This window comes from Corythoichthys intestinalis, chromosome 18, assembly GCF_030265065.1.
Source record: "Corythoichthys intestinalis isolate RoL2023-P3 chromosome 18, ASM3026506v1, whole genome shotgun sequence".
Classification (NCBI taxonomy): Eukaryota; Metazoa; Chordata; class Actinopteri; order Syngnathiformes; family Syngnathidae; genus Corythoichthys; species Corythoichthys intestinalis.
This window is the reverse complement of record NC_080412.1, coordinates 24,225,426-24,243,720: the sequence shown is the minus strand read 5'-3', so window position 1 is coordinate 24,243,720 and position 18,295 is coordinate 24,225,426. Positions and strand designations below refer to the sequence as shown.

At 38.7% G+C, this 18,295-nt stretch overlaps 1 protein-coding gene across 1 annotated transcript in view; it reads left to right on the top strand.

The window, feature by feature from the left end:
- Positions 1-959: 959 nt before the first annotated feature.
- wnt11 (wingless-type MMTV integration site family, member 11) overlaps positions 960-18,295 on the top strand; it is a 37,523-nt gene continuing 20,187 nt past the window's right edge. Inside the window, exons 1-2 of the mRNA XM_057821360.1 lie at positions 960-1,227; positions 5,767-5,956. Coding sequence (XP_057677343.1) covers positions 5,874-5,956 — 83 coding nt within the window. The 5' untranslated portion in view covers positions 960-1,227; positions 5,767-5,873. The remainder of the gene's footprint in view (positions 1,228-5,766; positions 5,957-18,295) is intronic.

Here is an 18,295-nt window from a genome sequence, read left to right as displayed (position 1 = left end):
ACTAAATGCGTTAGTAGACAGCCGCCATCTTGAAGCAGTAGACTTTTTAAGATGGCTCTGTTGTAGAGAACCTTCCTAGCAAACCTAAGTAACTTTTTATATAAAATACTTCTAAATCGGCAAAATCTTGACTTGAATCTGTCTTTAAATGATGAAACAGTTTTAAAACGTTCGTATGTCGAAAGTAGAGAGAAGGGAACTAATGCAATAATGGGAGCAATTCTAACAACTTTTAACACTTGATTCAGGGTAAAGAGTAAATTAGGGTAAAGAATTGGGCTCGGGCCAATTGTACCAAAAACCTTCACAAAAAACTTCACATAGTGTGGCCAATGTTTTTTTTTTTTTTTTTTTTTTTTTTTAAATTGAGGAAAAAAAAAAAAAGTAATTATCACCAATTACTTTGCCAAGTAACTAATTACTCTTACATTCAGGTAATTGAGTTACTAACGCAATTACTTTTTGGGAGAAGTAATTTGTAACTATAATTAATTACTTTTTTTCAGTAAGATTAACAACACTGTCCCTACCAATACTGAGACCAAACCTACGCCCTTGCAAAACATAACCGTAGCTTTCTAGCCACACAAATGTGTGTCAATGTGTTATTTCAATTTTTAAATTAAACTTCATAAAACTAGTTTTTACAGTTTTTACACTTATTTTTGTATTCATATTAAGTGAGAGGGTAGATTTCAGTTATTACAAAAATAAATATACATATTTAGAGTGGAATCAGGAGGCCACCTTCACTTTTACACTAGTGTATTTTCATACAATGAGCTGTTATGCTTCTCAATTAAAGAATACGAGTACTTTTGCCAATTGTTGTGCACTGCATACAAGTTCCATGGGCGCGCCCCGGTCAGGTCACGGCCGCGCGCTTTCTTATGCTAATTCAGGTGTGACATCAGCAGCCACATCAAAAGTGGGCTGGGGTACTTTAGAGCCGAGTGTGCCTTCTCTGGCTCACTCCAGCACAACTTTTGAGTTGCTCTCTGTTTGTCTCTCGCGCTCTCAGACACACGCGCTCAACTCAACGCCCTGGGAAACACACCATGCGTACCTGTCCGGAGTTATTTTTGCTTCCCATGTTGGATTTTTCGGACAAATCTGGCTAAAAAAAAACAGACAAAGACACACAGAGGATATTAGGAACTTCTCTCGTTTGGTTTCTCTCCAATATTGCTTGTTTGAACGTGCCAAGAGGATCGCCGCAGCTAAAGGGTGAGGTGCAAATTTTTTTTTTTTTAAATTAGATTTTAGCAAAATTTTCGGAGTTTGACCAAATTAGTTGATGTGATGGTCAAAAGATGTGTCAGTGTTTAAAAGAAGTTGTCACAAACAGCAAGTGTACTTCCATTTTAAATGCTTTTTAAATGCTAGTTTATGCGTTCAAAAACAATCCAATTAATTTTAAGTTACGTTGCTAATTTAATATTTCAAATAATATATCTAATTTATATACTTACGTTGCTAGTTTAATATATCAAATAATATATCTAAATTATATTCTATCTATCTATCTATCTATCTATCTATCTAGTTTTTAAATGATCTATGTTTTTTGGGTTTGCAACAAGTCGTTCAGGCGTAAACTCGTTAAAATAATCGTATCAGGGATTTTACAGCAGTTTCGCTTGGGCCACTGCCAATCAGCATTATAGGTCCATTATCTCCTACCTGTGTGTTTTAACGCGCTCACTTAAGCGCCAGCACTTCAAAAAGATGACTATCGGCATCTCGCGGTGCTATCAGATGCTGCTGTTGTCCTGCACAGGCTGCAGATTACTGTGCTCCCACTACGGTTTAAATGTTTTTGCATGTTTAGTGAAGTGGCAGTAACACCAGGTTGAAATGCAGACTGAGAAGATGTGAGCAAATAAAGGAGGAGACTGGCACACTCGCTCTTTGAATGTTAAAACTCATACATTCATGCCATACTTAAAAAAAAAAAAAAAAAAAAAAAAAGTCTTTTTTCCTGTTTAATTGTACTGCAGCCTATTCAGTATACTTAACCATGTGTATTTTATGCATCTGTAGCTCAATGTGTGAACTTGGTTTGGATTGTAAAGTGGTAGTTTGACTACCACTGTGGGTTTTCCCAAAGTACAGAAGCAGAAAATGCACTTCGAACCAAGAATAAAATTGGGACTGGTTGCTGGGGAGGTGTCAGCTTTGGCGTACTGCCAAGCTGCCTTTCAGAAGGTCACTTGGACACCTCTTTCTCCGGGCATACTTATATTTGTTTGTCTTATATACAATGAAACAATACAGTAACAAAACCAAAATAAATTACATACTGTGTTTTCCCAAAATCAACTTAAGGGAATACTTTCACTGCAAATTCATGGTTTGTACGTGTATCTACAGATTGATTGCTTGTGTGCCGAGTATGAGGGTGTTGTTGACAGTGAAACAATCCACTTTTTTATCACTTCCTAGAACTCACCACTAATAAAAATAAATAAATAAATCATGTATACACATAATTTTTTGTAGGGCAACAAACGAGTAAGCCCAAATGAAGTTTTAGTTCCAAATAAGCTTCAGATGCAAAATATTTCTTTATATCTTTGTAGCACTTGGCTAGGCCCCATTTCAACGTGTATGTGTATTTATGTATAATTTTGAATATATATTGGGTAGTTATAAAATTTAGTTTTGGATCGGTATGCGTTTTGGAGTTATACGTAAATGAAGTGGAGTGCACTGCGTGGTAATATATGATTTTAAGATTTGAATGTTTCACAAAAACCTGCACAAGAATACACAGAAATTATGATACTACTACAGCAGGTAGTATTTATGAATTTTATGTTATACCTTATATACTATAAATATATATGCATGTATGATCAGCTGTCCCGTCAGGGGTCATCACAGTGACTGACTCGTATGAATCGTCCTGAAATTTTTACGCCAGGTGTGGCTGACAATGAATGCACAAGAATACACAGAAATTACGATACTACTAGAGTATATAGTATTTATAAATATTATGTTATGCCTTATATACTATAGATACATATGCTATGTATGATCAGCTCTTCCTTGTCAGGGGTCATCACATTCAGGCACTCGTATGACTCGTCCTGCAGTTTTTACGCCATTTGTGGCTGAAAATGAATGCACTGATAAGTAAAAAGGTTCCTTTCACTCATTAGGTTTTTTAGTATATGAGAAACAAAAAGCTTTTAATTTACCGGAGACTATGGCTCCAGACTACAATTTTTTTACAAGGAGCACAGTGCTCCCTAATTTAAAATTTTAGGAGCGCAGAAGATTCAGGGTCGCACACTGTAAATCGACTTGCAAAGTTTTCCTCTAAATTTCACTGTTTAACCAATAAATACTTTCAAAACAAATGCATAAAACTACAAAATTACGAATCTATACTTTATTCTCTATCAGTTTATATTTTATTCTCTATCAGTTTTGATAGTTTAGGTTTTTCTTAATGGAGACCCATCTGTAACATAGATACGGAGTGTTCCATTCATGACAAATATATATATATAAATGGGAAAAGGAGTGAAAAAGCAGAAGCTAAAGATAGTCGTGGGTTTAAGTCAGGGGTCGGGAACCTTTTTGACCGAGAGAGCCAAAACACCCAACATATTTTCATGACTATTTACATTGTAAATTCTCACTGAAGGTAATAAAACTATGAATGAACACGCGTGGAAATATGCACTGAACAAAAACAGGTGAAATAACTAAAAAAATGTACAATATTTTAGTAACTTTAAACTAGCCACGCTGTGCTCTGAATCCTTTTTTGCACACGCTTGCCATTACCTGATGAGCTTCAAGAGGGAGTCACCTAAAATGGTTTTTGACTTCACAGGTATGCCTTTTCAGGGTTGATTAGTGGAATTCATTGCTTTATCAAGCTGGTTGGGAACTTCATATGTGTTGCATTGAATGAGGTGTGTCCAAACTTTGGCCTGTACTTACAGTATATATATCGTGGAAAACACTTTGGTGACTTGAACTTCCGCTCTGAGACCCCTAAATTTCAGAATTGTCCGATTTGCACGTGTGCACATCATTGGAAAGCTTAAAATGTAAATTTTTTGGGGGAAGAAAATTTTGTAAAGGAGGGTATTTTAAAAATATATTTTTTTTAAACCGCAAAACCCTAACTGGAGGGGAGAGCATGCGAGAGCAGAATTAAAGACGCCATGATTTTAACGAAATATTATTGCGTACTTACCTTTTTTCGATCCAAAAACTCCATACAGCATGTATCATCGAGTGTCAAGACACAGATATGAATGGCCGCAGCTGGATTTTTTGGGGGATTTTATGGGTGAAACATGGTAATATAACAAGGGTCGCGATGCAGAAATTGCAGACGTCAAGGACTAATTGAGATTTTCATTTTCATATATTTACCCTTTTGAACGTTTTTTTTTTTTCCCAATTTTTCTTTGTTTGGATCGATTATTTATCATCTAAAATATTGGGGAAAATGCGACAGTAACAAAAAAAAAAAAAAAAAGCAATTAAGTGATAGTTATGAGGTAGATATCCATGACTTTTTTACAGATGACAATTTTATCATTGTGACGTAATTTGTTTAAAACTTTAAAATATGCGAGTAAATAATTTTTTTAAAGTCTTTTTTTTTTTTTTGACGAAATATCAGACATCAATTAATGATTCTAAGCTAAAAATGACAGACATTTTGAATAATCAATATAATTACTTGCCTTCTTTTTGTGGCTGGGTTGAAACAAAAGCGGTTGGGCGACGTCTGTAAACGGGGGTTTCCAGGGTAAAACGAACAAATTAAAAATAGTTCGGGGACTTAATGCACCATGAATCTGCTATGGCAGCATATACTAGTAGACATATTGTTCTATCAGACACAACAGTTCGTTTGGCTTAAAATACAGCAGTTTATTTAATAGAGGGGTGCGAGAGCATAAATTGCTTTTTCAGCCTTGTCTGTTTTTTCCGCCATATATGTATACAGTATACCTGTATACATAAACTGTATATTCTATGTTCTGTTGACAGCATGTCCGAGTTCGTTTTGTGAGCACTGTTTCTTTCGTGAACGTATTTGAATGCATCACACAAGAGTGCGTGGTCACGCTCTGCTTTTACAAGCAGTTGTCGAGGTGCGATTGAAATAAACCTTTAGAAAATGTCAAAGAAAATAACATTGTTACGTGGAATGTTACAATCGTTACGCAGTTGGACACTCACCATTTGGAAAATAACAAATAGAAACATGGTTTGGTGTGACGTATATTTCCTGGAAGTGGCGACCATAACTTAATAAATAATTTTCCCCTATGATTTTTTGATTTACTCCAGGTCGCTCAACATCGAGTCTGGAGCTGGCCAAGTGGTGACCGCTTCACACATTGTCCATCTCCACCTTCTTTTTTTCTGTTGTATTTTCCCTTGGTAAACCAGCTTGTTACATTACCGTCAACTAGTGGATTTAACCATGAAGGAGTTAGAAAAAAAACCTCAATGTTACTGCTCGCGCATGTGTTATTAGGTGGAAAAAAATACTCGCACTGGCTATAACTGTAGTCGCAAATTGCGACCATTTGCAGGATTGGACTATTTAATAATAGGTTATTTTTAAATGAGTGCCTCCAGTTTTAACGTAAATGTGGTCTGTCCGTGAGAAGGGAACCGTCATTAGATATTCTCTGAAGTGAGGCTCTGTTTCAAAATGACATGTAAAGCAAAAATGTTAGAAATAACACCAAAATAAATTTTGTTCTTCTAATACAATAGGGTTTACCAGACAAGGCCTTCCCAAGATGTTCAACCTGTAAAGTCAAGACGCCCAAACAAAGTCTTTGGTGTTTTTCTGCTTGGTGAACCACAGTCCTTGTTCAACCATGAGGAGGTGCTCTCACGTTCTGCCTCTCACTGTGCTCGCTGCTCTACTGCTGTCTCAGGTCTGCTCTGGCATCAAATGGCTGTAAGTATCCCTTTCTTCAATTTCCGCCACTTTACAAGCCATCAGTTCATGCGATGTCATGAAAATACACCACGGCGTGTGACGGTTTTATGCACGTTGGGGTGTTTTATAGAGTGAAGTGCCCTTGGCGGCTTTGAAGTGGGCCCTGACATTCTTGAAGTTGCTCCTGATGAGGGGAACGCTTGTGTGTTCAGTCCACGTGTATGTCATGAAAGGGATAGGAGATTAACGGGTAGTTCCTCTGGCTACAAACGGAAACCTCTTTAATAACTTTGATGCGGCTTCAGTAAACAGAGACAGCGAGGTTCACTTCTAAGCTATCTGATCAGATTTACCACCAGCGTATAATAATAACAGTAATAATAACTTTAAAAAAACAAAGATGGGACGGCTGGGCAGAGACGCCTGAAAATTTGTGGTCTTCTGTGATAATCCTTGTGAAGAATGTGAGCGCAAATCTGTATTTGTCACTGTTTTCATAGTACAATAATAGTCAACGCTACCTAGAATAATCAAAGATATAAGCAGACTTGATAGTTTGGGTGTTTGAGTTCTCCACATTTTGCTCAAAAGTCAGACAGAGAAATTACAGCTTTGGTGTGACCTTGAAAAACAACTAGAAAATGGTTACAGTTTATGTCTTAATGCTGGAAACAATATAAATGTACTGGATTCTGTTTACACATCAAAGATACATGGACAAAGGGTATTCAAGAGATGTTTTTTTGGGGGGGGATTACAGTTGTGTACATGCGAGGGTGAACTGATTGTTGAATAGATTTGAAACATACCAAAATGAAATTTTACCAGGTTGTTGTCAAGTCAGTGTAGCCTAAATAGGATTTTTGACAAATAAGTGATGTGAAGTGCCTTGATTGTTTGAAGATAACGCTAAAACAATAGTTCTCACATGTAATGTCTGTCCTTTGTGGAAAAATCCATTAAAGCAACACTAGGTACCTTTCCACTCTTTATGAAATATTTTCATAACATTTGTGATGATATGTCGACTGACAACTAGTTGAATGACACCTCTTTCAAATCTTAAGGGGGTCTGTATTACTTTCACCGGCACTAATTAACTGTGAGGAGGTTGGTAGGAACCCTGCCTGCCACACAAACAAAACTATAAATGTGCTGACTGCTTTACGGCATACGTCACTTCCCCCTTTCCCCATTCATTATAAAGACAGAAGTCGGTGCGTACGCTTTCGCATGAATTCTGCAAAGATGGCAGAGCAACAAGGGACAAAAAGTTTTGTCCGAGGAGGAAAAAAGGGAGGCTAGCAGGATATACAGAATAAACGTTGGCCCGGTTTTCACTCACTGGCGTGGGCCCCCCCCAGACGAACTCATCAGCGCTGACGAGTTCAGGTGGATTGGGGGGGGGGGGGGGGGGGGGTTAGCCACATAAAGCCACAGGTCGCTAACTGTTACATGATATTGTTTAGCCACAACTGCATTTATTACCTTATTACTATTCATCCTTTACACAGCCGATGAAACCAGAAGTGTTGTTTAATCCATCTGCAGGTGACCCGGTGTTTGATGTATGATTAATAGATGATTTTACGACACTGCGGGTGTGCGCTGGTCCTCATGGGAAACGCAGTCTTCCTTAGGGCAAAACACTACCGCTTTTGTCCACCGGCGCCACTAAAACCGACCAGAACTGAAAAGTTACATAGTGTTGCTTTAAAGATCCAGGAATAATGATTATTTTTTAAAATGTACACCATTGTTCAACATTTCACTAAAGAAAACCCACTCATATGCCAGGGGTCGTTACAGGATGCAGCATATACAGTGGGGAGAACAAGTATTTGATACACTGCCTCAAATACTAAACAGCCTTACTTTTAAAGTGGGGAGAACAAGTATTTGATACTAGTAAGTAAGGCTGTTTAGTTCATCTTCAGAGAGGTCAGTTTTATAAACGACTAAATTAAAAAAGAGAAAGTTCTTTCCTCTCTTTCTTTCATGAAAAGCTAATCCTTTGAGGTATAGTACACTTAGGTTCTATGCCTTATCCATGTAGTTTTATGTACTGTAACATTCAGTCTGAGAGACATATAGTACAGTGTAAATTAGAGGCGTAAATTTCCAATTCTTAGATTATTCGCGATTCGGCCGTAGAAGATTCGAGAACGATTCACAAACTTTCAAATTCCAATTATTGAATTATACCAGGTAAAGCGGAAGTAAAACACAGTTAGCGCGGTCTTTGGGGCGCAATAAGGAACGGACCGAGAGTAAATATCATGTTCAACTCATGCCGCTAGATAAAAAAAAAAATCATACCTGACTGGGGCCGACTGCCGCTACAAACAAACGGCTACAGTAGATATCATATATACGTAGAACTAGATGCAAAATGACAGACGATGGCGGTGTTAGAACATGTATTATTGAACAGAGATGCGAATTGACGGACTTGCCTGCGTCAGTAAACAGCCGCCATCTTAAAGCAATAGACTTCTCTGGAAGGCTCTGTTGTAGCGAATCTATTTAACTTTTTATCTAAAATACTCCAAAATCGGCAAAAACTTGTCCTGAATCTATCTTTAAATTATGAAACAGTTTTAAAACTTTGACATGTCAAAAGTAGACAGAAGGGAAATTATGGGCGCGCGGGTGGCCCAGGGGACCACCCTGGGTCCCGGGGGGGGGTGACGGTGGCTCCTTTGCTGGGCGGTTGGAGGAGGGATGGGCTGCGCATGGATCCCCCCGCCCCCCCGCCCGCCCTCCCTCCCCGGGCTGGCTGGGTGTGGGCCGTGGCCCTGGGTTGGTGCCCGCGCGGTCTCTCCGCCCGTCTGCGTGGCTGTCGCGCGCCCGGTGGGGCTTGCGTGCTGCTGGATGTGGTAGGGCATGCTCGGGTTGGGGGTTCCGGTGCCGGGATTGGCGATGCGGCGGCGTAGGGTTGGTCGCCAACGGGCTTTCACTCATAAGAGATTCACACGATTACTGGGTTCTAGATCACAGAACTGATTTGTGTACACTCTACCCCTTTCAATCACTTAGTTTATAGTCTTATAGACACCCCCACCCCCATTCTCCTCTTTCACTGGCCAATAGGCCCCCACATGGTGTAAACCGGAAATACATCTCGCTGACGATAGCACCAGCATATTAGTAACTAGTTTAGATGTTCAATGTATTTCTTGTTGTTGTTTGTGTATGTGTTTCTTTTCTTTCTTCTCTTGTATTTCTTTTCTTCTGTCCCCCCATAATCCCTTCCTGTTCGCTGCTTTGTCATAATAAAAAGGTATTTTGAATGATCACAATGGGAGTATGTCAGACTCTCAATGTGAAACATTAAAACTGTTCAGAATCCGGGCACTTAGACTTCCATTCTCTGTGTCAAACAGCTGAACAGGACAGGTTTAAAAAAAAAAAAAAAAAAAAAAAAAAAAAAAGGAAATTATGGAATAACAGGAGCAATTTTAACAAATATAACGGTTGATTCACAACAATAAATTAATTGAATGTAGTTTAAAGCTGCTGCTACAGAATGGGGACTGGAGTATTTTATTTATTGGTATTTTTGTATATTTGTTTACTGTTATATGTTAACTTGATACTGAAATAGTAATTTGGTTTAGCCTGAGAGGATTTTTGAACAATTTTGGAACTAATGTGCAGAACATTTAAGAAAGAAAAAAAAAAGGACGGGGGTGCATCAATAATCGTTTTATAATCGAATCGGAGCCTCTGAATCGTAATTGTAATCGAATCGTTTGGTGCCCAAAGATTCCCAGCTCTAGTGTAAATGCTAATATACAACTTAATTAAACATGATAAGTGAACCAAACTCAATTTTTATCAACCTGTTGTGAACACAAATTTTAATCGTGTAAGTAGCAATTTAGGGCTAGAAAACGTGCCTAAATTGATGTATCTCATTAAGTCAAATTATTAAAAAAATAATTTTTTGTACCCAGTGTTCTATGGGTGTTATTTCAGACATGCGCAGATCTGCCTCGTCTATTTTGCGCTTTTCTGCCACTAAATCATTCTCGCACATGTCCACGATAAACCGTAGCGTCAACCAGAGCTCTCTTCAGCACTTTCACTTACTTAACTTACTTCACATCGATTTGGTAAGTAAATATTTTACTCTTGGTTATAAAAGAGTAAAATATTGTAGCGACTGTCATTTATATGTTCCGCCGCAATGTGTGATGGGTAGTTGTAGCAACCACGAATGAGAGAAGTGATTGCTGTTGTTATTTCATGTGTGTTCCCTTCAATAAAGTGTGTTGTTTCGTGGGGTTGCGCGATATATAGGCATGTGCTGGTGTGATATTCTGACGGTATGATAACCGTAAGCCAAAATATCACGGTATCACGGTATTGCAATTAATGCTCTAATATGTGTTGGTTTGAGATATCTGGGTATAAAAAAACAAAACAAAAAAAAACAACCTTTTTTCCGTTGAACAGAATTTTTATTGTTCAAAACACATTAGCAATTTGGAACATAAGTATAATGTTAAGTTAAAATAAATTTTAAAATTTGAAATTAAATTAAAATAAATGCAGTCCTTTAGGTGAACCTAATCCCACAGCCACAGCTCAACATTCTTACCATCAGAACAAAAATAATTGAATTATTTTCTATAAAAAAAGCACGTGTGTATGACTCGTATCATGTTTACATTATACACGCACTCTTTCTCAACACAGATGGTTGCCAGAGAGAAAGACACACACGTTTTACCACGGCTAGACACACTAATCACACTAGAGTTAACTCTTGTAGCTGGTGGAAACATTCATGACAGTGTTTACTCACCTTTAATAAATGCAAAATCATATTGGAGGTATTGCCATACCAGCGATTTCGATTTCTTTGATGGGGGGAGTTTAGGAGTTTCACTTCCATAAGCCATCGTGTAGCCCAGCTAACTCACTGACACTGAACAACAACCGGTGGGGGAGGGTTGAGCCTTGCAGCTGCAAGCGAGGGATTTCTCCTTGCATTTTTGGGGCATAAAAAATGGCTACGGACGGTATGAAAAATTTTGTGGTTTTGAAACCTTGACATTTTCATACCACGGTTTTCCTTGAAACCAGTAATTGACACATGTCTAGCAAAGTATGGGGCACTAGAACAGCAAGTGTTAAAAACGAAAGACAGTCTCTGTCATTCTTCTCCATGTCGCTTGCTACAATATTTACTTATGAAATCAATGTAAAGGTGTGGAACACAGCTCGGATAATACTACATAAGGTTATACCTATGATTGTTCATTTCACACCAAGCATTAACAAGGCATTCAGCAGCATGTCAAGAACCAATATCTCTTGTGTCTTAAATGCAGTGTTGAGTATTTTAGAACAGTTTAATTTCCTGGAGATAATCCACTGAGTGTTCTCCCTACATTTATTCTGGAGTAGGATCATTACTGTTTGAAAATGTGTTATGAATTAAATTAGGATGTGCTTTTAATATTGTAGGATTATTTCAGGTAAAAAAAAAAAAAAAACAAGTTCACCCGCATATGACAAATGAGCAGCACTAAAGCTAAGGTAACTAAGGTATTACTTTAGTACTGGAAACTCACAATAAATAAGTTAATGTAATCTAATTCATTCATGTTAATTTAAGCCCTTCTAACTCAAAATTAGCACTTTACTGTAATCCAATTATTAGGGTTGAGTCCTTAAAACTTGAACTAATTAAGTAAAATTGCATCTCATTAATGTAAGTCACATAAATTACATTTTTAAGGCAGCAAGTTTGCATTTTTTTAAGTACAGTCAACTTATTATATTTTAAAGTGTACCTGTATAAATGCCTCTGAAGTTTTATCACCTACGTACAGTGGGGAGAACAAGTATTTGATACACTGCGAATGGGTTTTCCCATTGACTGTGTATCAAATAAACACTGTATGACAAATGAGCAATGAGTTAGACAGAAAAAACACTGAAGGGACCAAAAACCAAAAACGTTCAACCTCACTGTAATAAAAAGAATTACAATAATTAAAAAACCCCACAAAAAAAAACAGCACAGCGGTTGAAATACTACTAATTCATTTACAGCGATATATGCATCTACCCTAAGACCTATAATCTTTCATTTCTAATGTCAATGATTTTTTTTTGTTCTTAAATGATCCTTTATTTATTCATTAATAATATTTAATTTTCCTGAGTTTCCCTGAAAAGATGTTGTGCAGCATTAAGTGTGATTCCAACCAAATTCCTTAATAGCTTCCCCCAAGCAATGCTATCTGTTGACTCCAGCTCTCAACCGAGCATTTTTGCATGTTTAATTTCCTGCTGCAACACATTGGATACTTTGAACACAATGATTTGTTTTATATATTAAATAATTATTATATCTATTTTAATCAGTTACCGCATAGTAGTCTACACATCACATTTCAGCCTGACGAGTAGGTGTGCTTGAGGAGAGCAGAACTAAATACGTGTGTGGACTTCATTTTTGTTATTCTTACTAATGCAACATTTAAAATGGAGCCAAATGAAAAAAAAAAATCCATGAACATTAAGCACGATTGTGGTGATTTAAAAAGATAAAAAAGAGGTCTTAAGACACAAAATGTTGCCTCTTTTACTCATAATTACTCTGCATTGTACTAACGACAAAAAATTGATCATGACAGTCTTCAAATGAAGCAACCACATGATCGTATCGTAGTAGAAATATAATTTGGGACAGAACCAAGCCTTTAAGTGGGGTGATCCCCTCTGCCTTGACAGGTTTGGATGAGGTCACGCTGAAGACAGAAAAAGCAATCACGAAACACCAAAATAAGAAGTATATATGTATGCCATGCTAACTCAAAGTGCACAGTATTTTAGTCCTGATGTTGCACGGTGTAGTATAGTAAAGCAGATGCGATAATAAACACCTGTGCATGACCATGAGTGCTGTGCCGTCACAGTTTATCATTGCGCATAACCCCGTGGCCCCACGGAATCTATAATGTGAAACAGGCCTCGATGCCTGCACCACCGCCTGTTTCTCACGAGCATGGATCAGACGGAGCCTCCCTTTGCCTGTGGTTTCTCTGTAAATTCATGAAAGCTAAATAGGTTGTAATATAGTCCAATATGTTCTTCTAATAGTTTTTAAATAGACCATTAACATTGAACTGAGGCCAAAGAAGACAAACCCTCCCATTGTGCAAAATGGAAACGGTGAGGAGCGCATGCTAGATATGATCTAACTGGATCAGAGAAAATCAAAAATATTTTTGGTAATATCTCATCACCAGTTCTGCAATGAAACCTAAAAGGTCCGAGCCAAGAATATGTCATATACTGTGTTTTATTGATCTCCTACCAATTTTTATATTAGATTTTCACAGTAGAAAAATGTTTTTTTTTCTTTGATGAATGTCACATCAAAACAATCCCTTTTAAATTCAACTGTAATGCCCTTTTCCCACTGAAACTAGTGGGTCAACGCACGTTTTTTCCAAGCCGTTGCAACCCACTAGCAATTGGCATTTGGCACCTTTCCCATTGACAAAAAAAGCCGTGTCTTTTTTTTTCTCTTTTCACCCGTCTAACCCCCCACCCCTCCTCAGCCGTGCGTAAGGTTACGTGACGTCACCACGCTAAGATGAACGTCGACAAGTGCGACCGAATTCATTCAGTTCAAGGAAGTAAACAATGCAGAGCAACATGGAAGCCTCCTTTCCGTTTGTGTTCTCTGTTTTCCTGCTTTTTACTGCCCTCAAAATGGTCGAAATGCGGCAAAGGATCAACACTCTGCTTGTGCTGAGGCAACGTAGGCGACGTGAATTCTTCTTCTACTAGCTTTGTTGTTAGCATCGACGTAACTACGGTTGTGGGGCGTGTTAAATGGGAGGCGACTGGCACGTTGTTATGACGCATCATATAAGAGCCTACATCACCACCTAGATTAGGGTGTTGACTGTTGACCCGGGGTTTTGCTTTCACACTGCATGACGATCAGAGCCGAGGCGATTTTAACGCGGGTCGCTTGGCGTGTTAATTGACATGGGTCGAGGCGGGTCACTGCACCTTTCCCACTGCCACCAAAAGCCGATTGTTAGTGGGTTGGAATGGTTTTTTTTTGGCCAGTGGGAAAGGGGTATATGTTAAACATTCCTTGCATATAACACATCCCATTCAGCTGTGTCTAAAACTGATTCAAGGATCGACAACACCAATAGATATAGCTTTGCCACCTTCGTGAAGTTGAAGTTTGTGCTGCAACGGTTTTGTAGATATTCTACTTTTAATTTGTATTGATGACGTCATGCAGACCCCCTCCTATGGCAGAATTGATTTGTAGTGGTGCTGTTCGTTTGTGCTGGTTTATGCTAGGGGTCGACCTATATGGGATTTTCAAATGCCGATGCCAATACTGATATCTAAAAAAAATTTCAGCCGATTGCCAATTTCAATGCAGATTTTGTAAACCGATATTTGAGGCCGATATACTGTACGTTTTTTTTAAAGCATGTAGATTATGAGAGCAAATTAAAAATGCTTCATCAGCTTCAAATTTACAATAATGACCTGAGACTTTAAATATTAATTCGGTCTAGTGCTACCAAACTAAGAAAGCAGCACTTATTTTTATGATTATACACACTCGGCAAGAACATTCCCGTAATTTTCGGACTTAAAGGCACACCTGACTATAAGCCGCCACCCACCCAATTTGACACGAAGACGGCATTTGTTCATACACTGCTGGCCAAAAGTATTGGCACCCCTGCAATTCTGTCAGCTAATGCTCAATTTCTTGCAGGAAATGATTGCATTTACAAATGCTTTGGTAGTAATATCTTCATTTATTTTGCTTGCAATGAAAAAACACAAAAGAGAATAGGGAAAGAAATTAAATTATTATCATTTTACACAAAACTCCAAAAATGGGCCGGACAAAAGTATTTGCACCTTTTGAAAAATCATGTGATGCTTCTCTAATTTGTATAATTAACAGCACCTGTTACTTACCCGTGGTACATAACAGGTGGTGGCAAAACTAAATCACGCTTGCAGCCAGTTAAAATGAATTAAAGTCGACTCTACCTCTGTCCTGTGTCCTTGTGTGTACCATACTGAGCGCAGAGAAAAGAAAGAAGACCAAAGAACTGTCTGAGGACTTGAGAAGCAAAATTTTGCGGAAACATGGGCAATCTCAAGGCTACATGTCCATCTCCAAAGACCTGAATGTTCCTGCGTTTACCGTGCGCAGTGTCATTAATAAGTGTAAAGCCCATGGCACTGTGGCTAACCTCCCTAGATGTGGACGGAAAAGAAAAATTGACAAGAGATTTCAACAAAAGATTGTGCGGATGGTGGATAAAGAACCTCGACTAACATCCAAACAAGTTCAAGCTGTCCTGCAGCCCGAGGGTACAACAGTGTCAACCCGTACTGTCCGTCGTCGTCTGAATGAAAAGGGACTCTGTGGTAGGATACCCAGGAAGACCCCACTTCTGACCCAGAGACATAAAAAAGCCAGGCTGGAGTTTGCCAAAACTTCAGAAAGTCAAAAACAACTTTGAAGAATGTTCTCTGGTCAGATGAGACAAAAGTAGAGCTTTTTGGGAAAAGGCATCAACATGGAGTTTACAGCGAAAAAAACGAGGCCTTCAAAGAAAAGAAGACGGTCCCCACGGTCAAACGTGGTGGAGGTTCCCTGATTTTTTGGGGGGGTAGCTTGCTGCCTTTGGCGCTGGAGTGCTTGATCGTGTGCATGGCATTATGAAATCTGAAGACTACCAACAAATTTTGCAGCATAATGTAGGGCCCAGTGTGAAAAAGCTGGGTTTCCCTCAGAGGTCATGGGTCTTCGGGCAGGACAATGACCCAAAAAACACTTAAAAAAAATCTACAAGTTGGTTTGAGAGATAGCACTGTAGACTTCTAAAGTGGCCAGCAATGAGTCCAGACTTGAATCCCATAGTACACCTGTGGAGAGATCTGGCAGTTTGGAGAAGGCATAGCCTGGTACACCAGACTCACCGCTGTTCCAGCTATTGAGTCTGGCCACCATTCAGCGGATAAAATTTCCAGGGCGGAGCAAGCCATTGCAAACAGACAGCGGAGTGGACCAATTAGCGACGGCCGGACGTGACGCTAGTAAAGCAACGAGGGACTTGCGTGCGGAAGTAGACATAGGAGGAGAGCGGAGTTTATTCAACATGGCTAGCGCGAGACAGACTGTTGTCAATGACTTGTGTCAATGTGTTTTTGGTAATTTAAAATTGATTTTACTGTGGATTGGAACATATTCTCGGCTCTACTGTTCGCCATCTGTGTAGTTGTGGAGAAGACTTCCAATGTGGAAGAGTGATGTTACTCGTTAAGAACACGTCACGCAAATAAACGAATCCGATTGGACGGTTGATTTTGTGCTTGCTCAAGAGGCCGTTAATGGGCTGGGTCCCAGACTATTCTCACAGTGTTTGAAAAATACAGGGCGAACAGTGCGGCCGTGCCAGGCAGAGAAGGCACCCTTCAAATTTCGGAGACCTGGAGCAGTTGGCCAAAGAAGAATGGTCTAAAATTTCAGCAGAGCATTGTAAGAAAACTCATTGATGGATACCGGAAGCGGTTTTTTGCAGTTATTTTGTCTAAAGGTTGTGCTCCCAAGTATTAGGCTGAGGGTGCCAATACTTTTGTGCGGCCCATTTTTGGAGTTTTGTGTAAAATGAGAATGATTTAATTTTTAAATTCTCTTTTGTGTTTTTTTTTTTTTATTGCAAGCTAAATAAATGAAGATATTACTACCAAAGCTTGTGTATTTGCAATAATTTTCTGGGAGAAATTGAGAATTATCTGACAGAAGTGCAGGGGTGCCAATACTTTTGGCCAGCAGTGTAGATTAGCCGCACTGGAATATAGGCTGCAGCTGTCCTCACTGCATTATGGGATATTTACACCAAAAAATATTAACGGATAACATTTTTTTCTCAGCAGCATCATAAGACTGGCATAAGACTAAACGAACCACTATGTAGCTTTGAACCAATTGGCTGCAAAGCTTCATTGCTTCAAGAAGCTTCATTTGGCCATCACTGCTCACTTGGGGGAGACGGTCAACCTCTGCTCCCACCTGCTGCCTACACTGTTGTTGCCCAACATGCCTCCTAGCATGCATTGCAGCACTACAGATGTAAATAACAATCAAAGTTCATGTTTTGTGCGAATTGTTTCTTCAGTTACTGTTCCAGTTGTTTCATTATTTGCTAGTTATGGTATTTTGTGTCATCCGGCAAATTATCTCACTTTTGAATGGATGGATGTAAAAGATCCGAACTGGACATTAATGGAATCAATGACATAATTTGCCCGATGACACTATATGACATCTGTCATAAGCATTCATTTATGCCCTGTCATGTCATAATTATGACGGTCTTATGGCAATGTTATGACGCCGCTGTCAAATAAAGTGTTGCCTATAAACCCAAATTAATCCACAAATAAGCCGCACTGGCTTATCGCAAGTCGCAGGATTCAAAATGAGGGAAAAAGGTAGTGTCTTACAGTCTGGAAATTGTGGTACATTATTTTCAAATAATGAAATCCACCAGGACGTCACAATGAGATGTAAATGAGTGATAGTTTAAGAGGATGATCATGGTGCTAAAGATTAGTGTGCGAATGCTACACTAATGCTACGAATTGCATTTAGAGTGTAAGGATCACTCAGAAAACATCTTCACAGGCTAAAGCAACATTGCATATTCTCTCATGCAAAATTAGAAAAAAAAAATCATCTTACAATTTTTACAAAATAGGCAAGCCTGATGCTTTCTATAGCAGTCTGCCTTCAAGCTGCTGCAGGGTCCTTCTGGGGTCCTACCGTCACTCAGTTACAACAGTCAACAGTTGGCTTATTTTATTTTTTAATTGGCCGATAGCTGATGTTGAAAAAAAAGTCCATATATCAGCCCGATAAATCGGTCGACCCCTAGTTCATGCTGTAAAAAGTTTTGTTTTTGTTGGCACTGTTTTACAGTTATTACAATTTTTTTTTTAGGTCATCCAGAATTTACCCAACACCTTATACAATGGGTTTAAATAAGAATAAACATTGTTTGTTGTGGTAAAGGCCATAGTAAAAATATAAAATGTGTAATATCAGTAGAACCGTAGCAACACCAAAAACAGTTTTTACAGCACAAACGAAAGCTAACATTTCTGGGTCAATTGGAATAGGGGTCTGTCTGGGTGGACACTGGATGACCTGAAAAAAAAAAAAAACATTATTTGTAATATCTTATAGAGCACAAATGCAACACAAACGAACGGCACCACGGCGGTTCCCTTGCGCCATAGATGGGGGACGTTGTGATGTCATCGATAAAA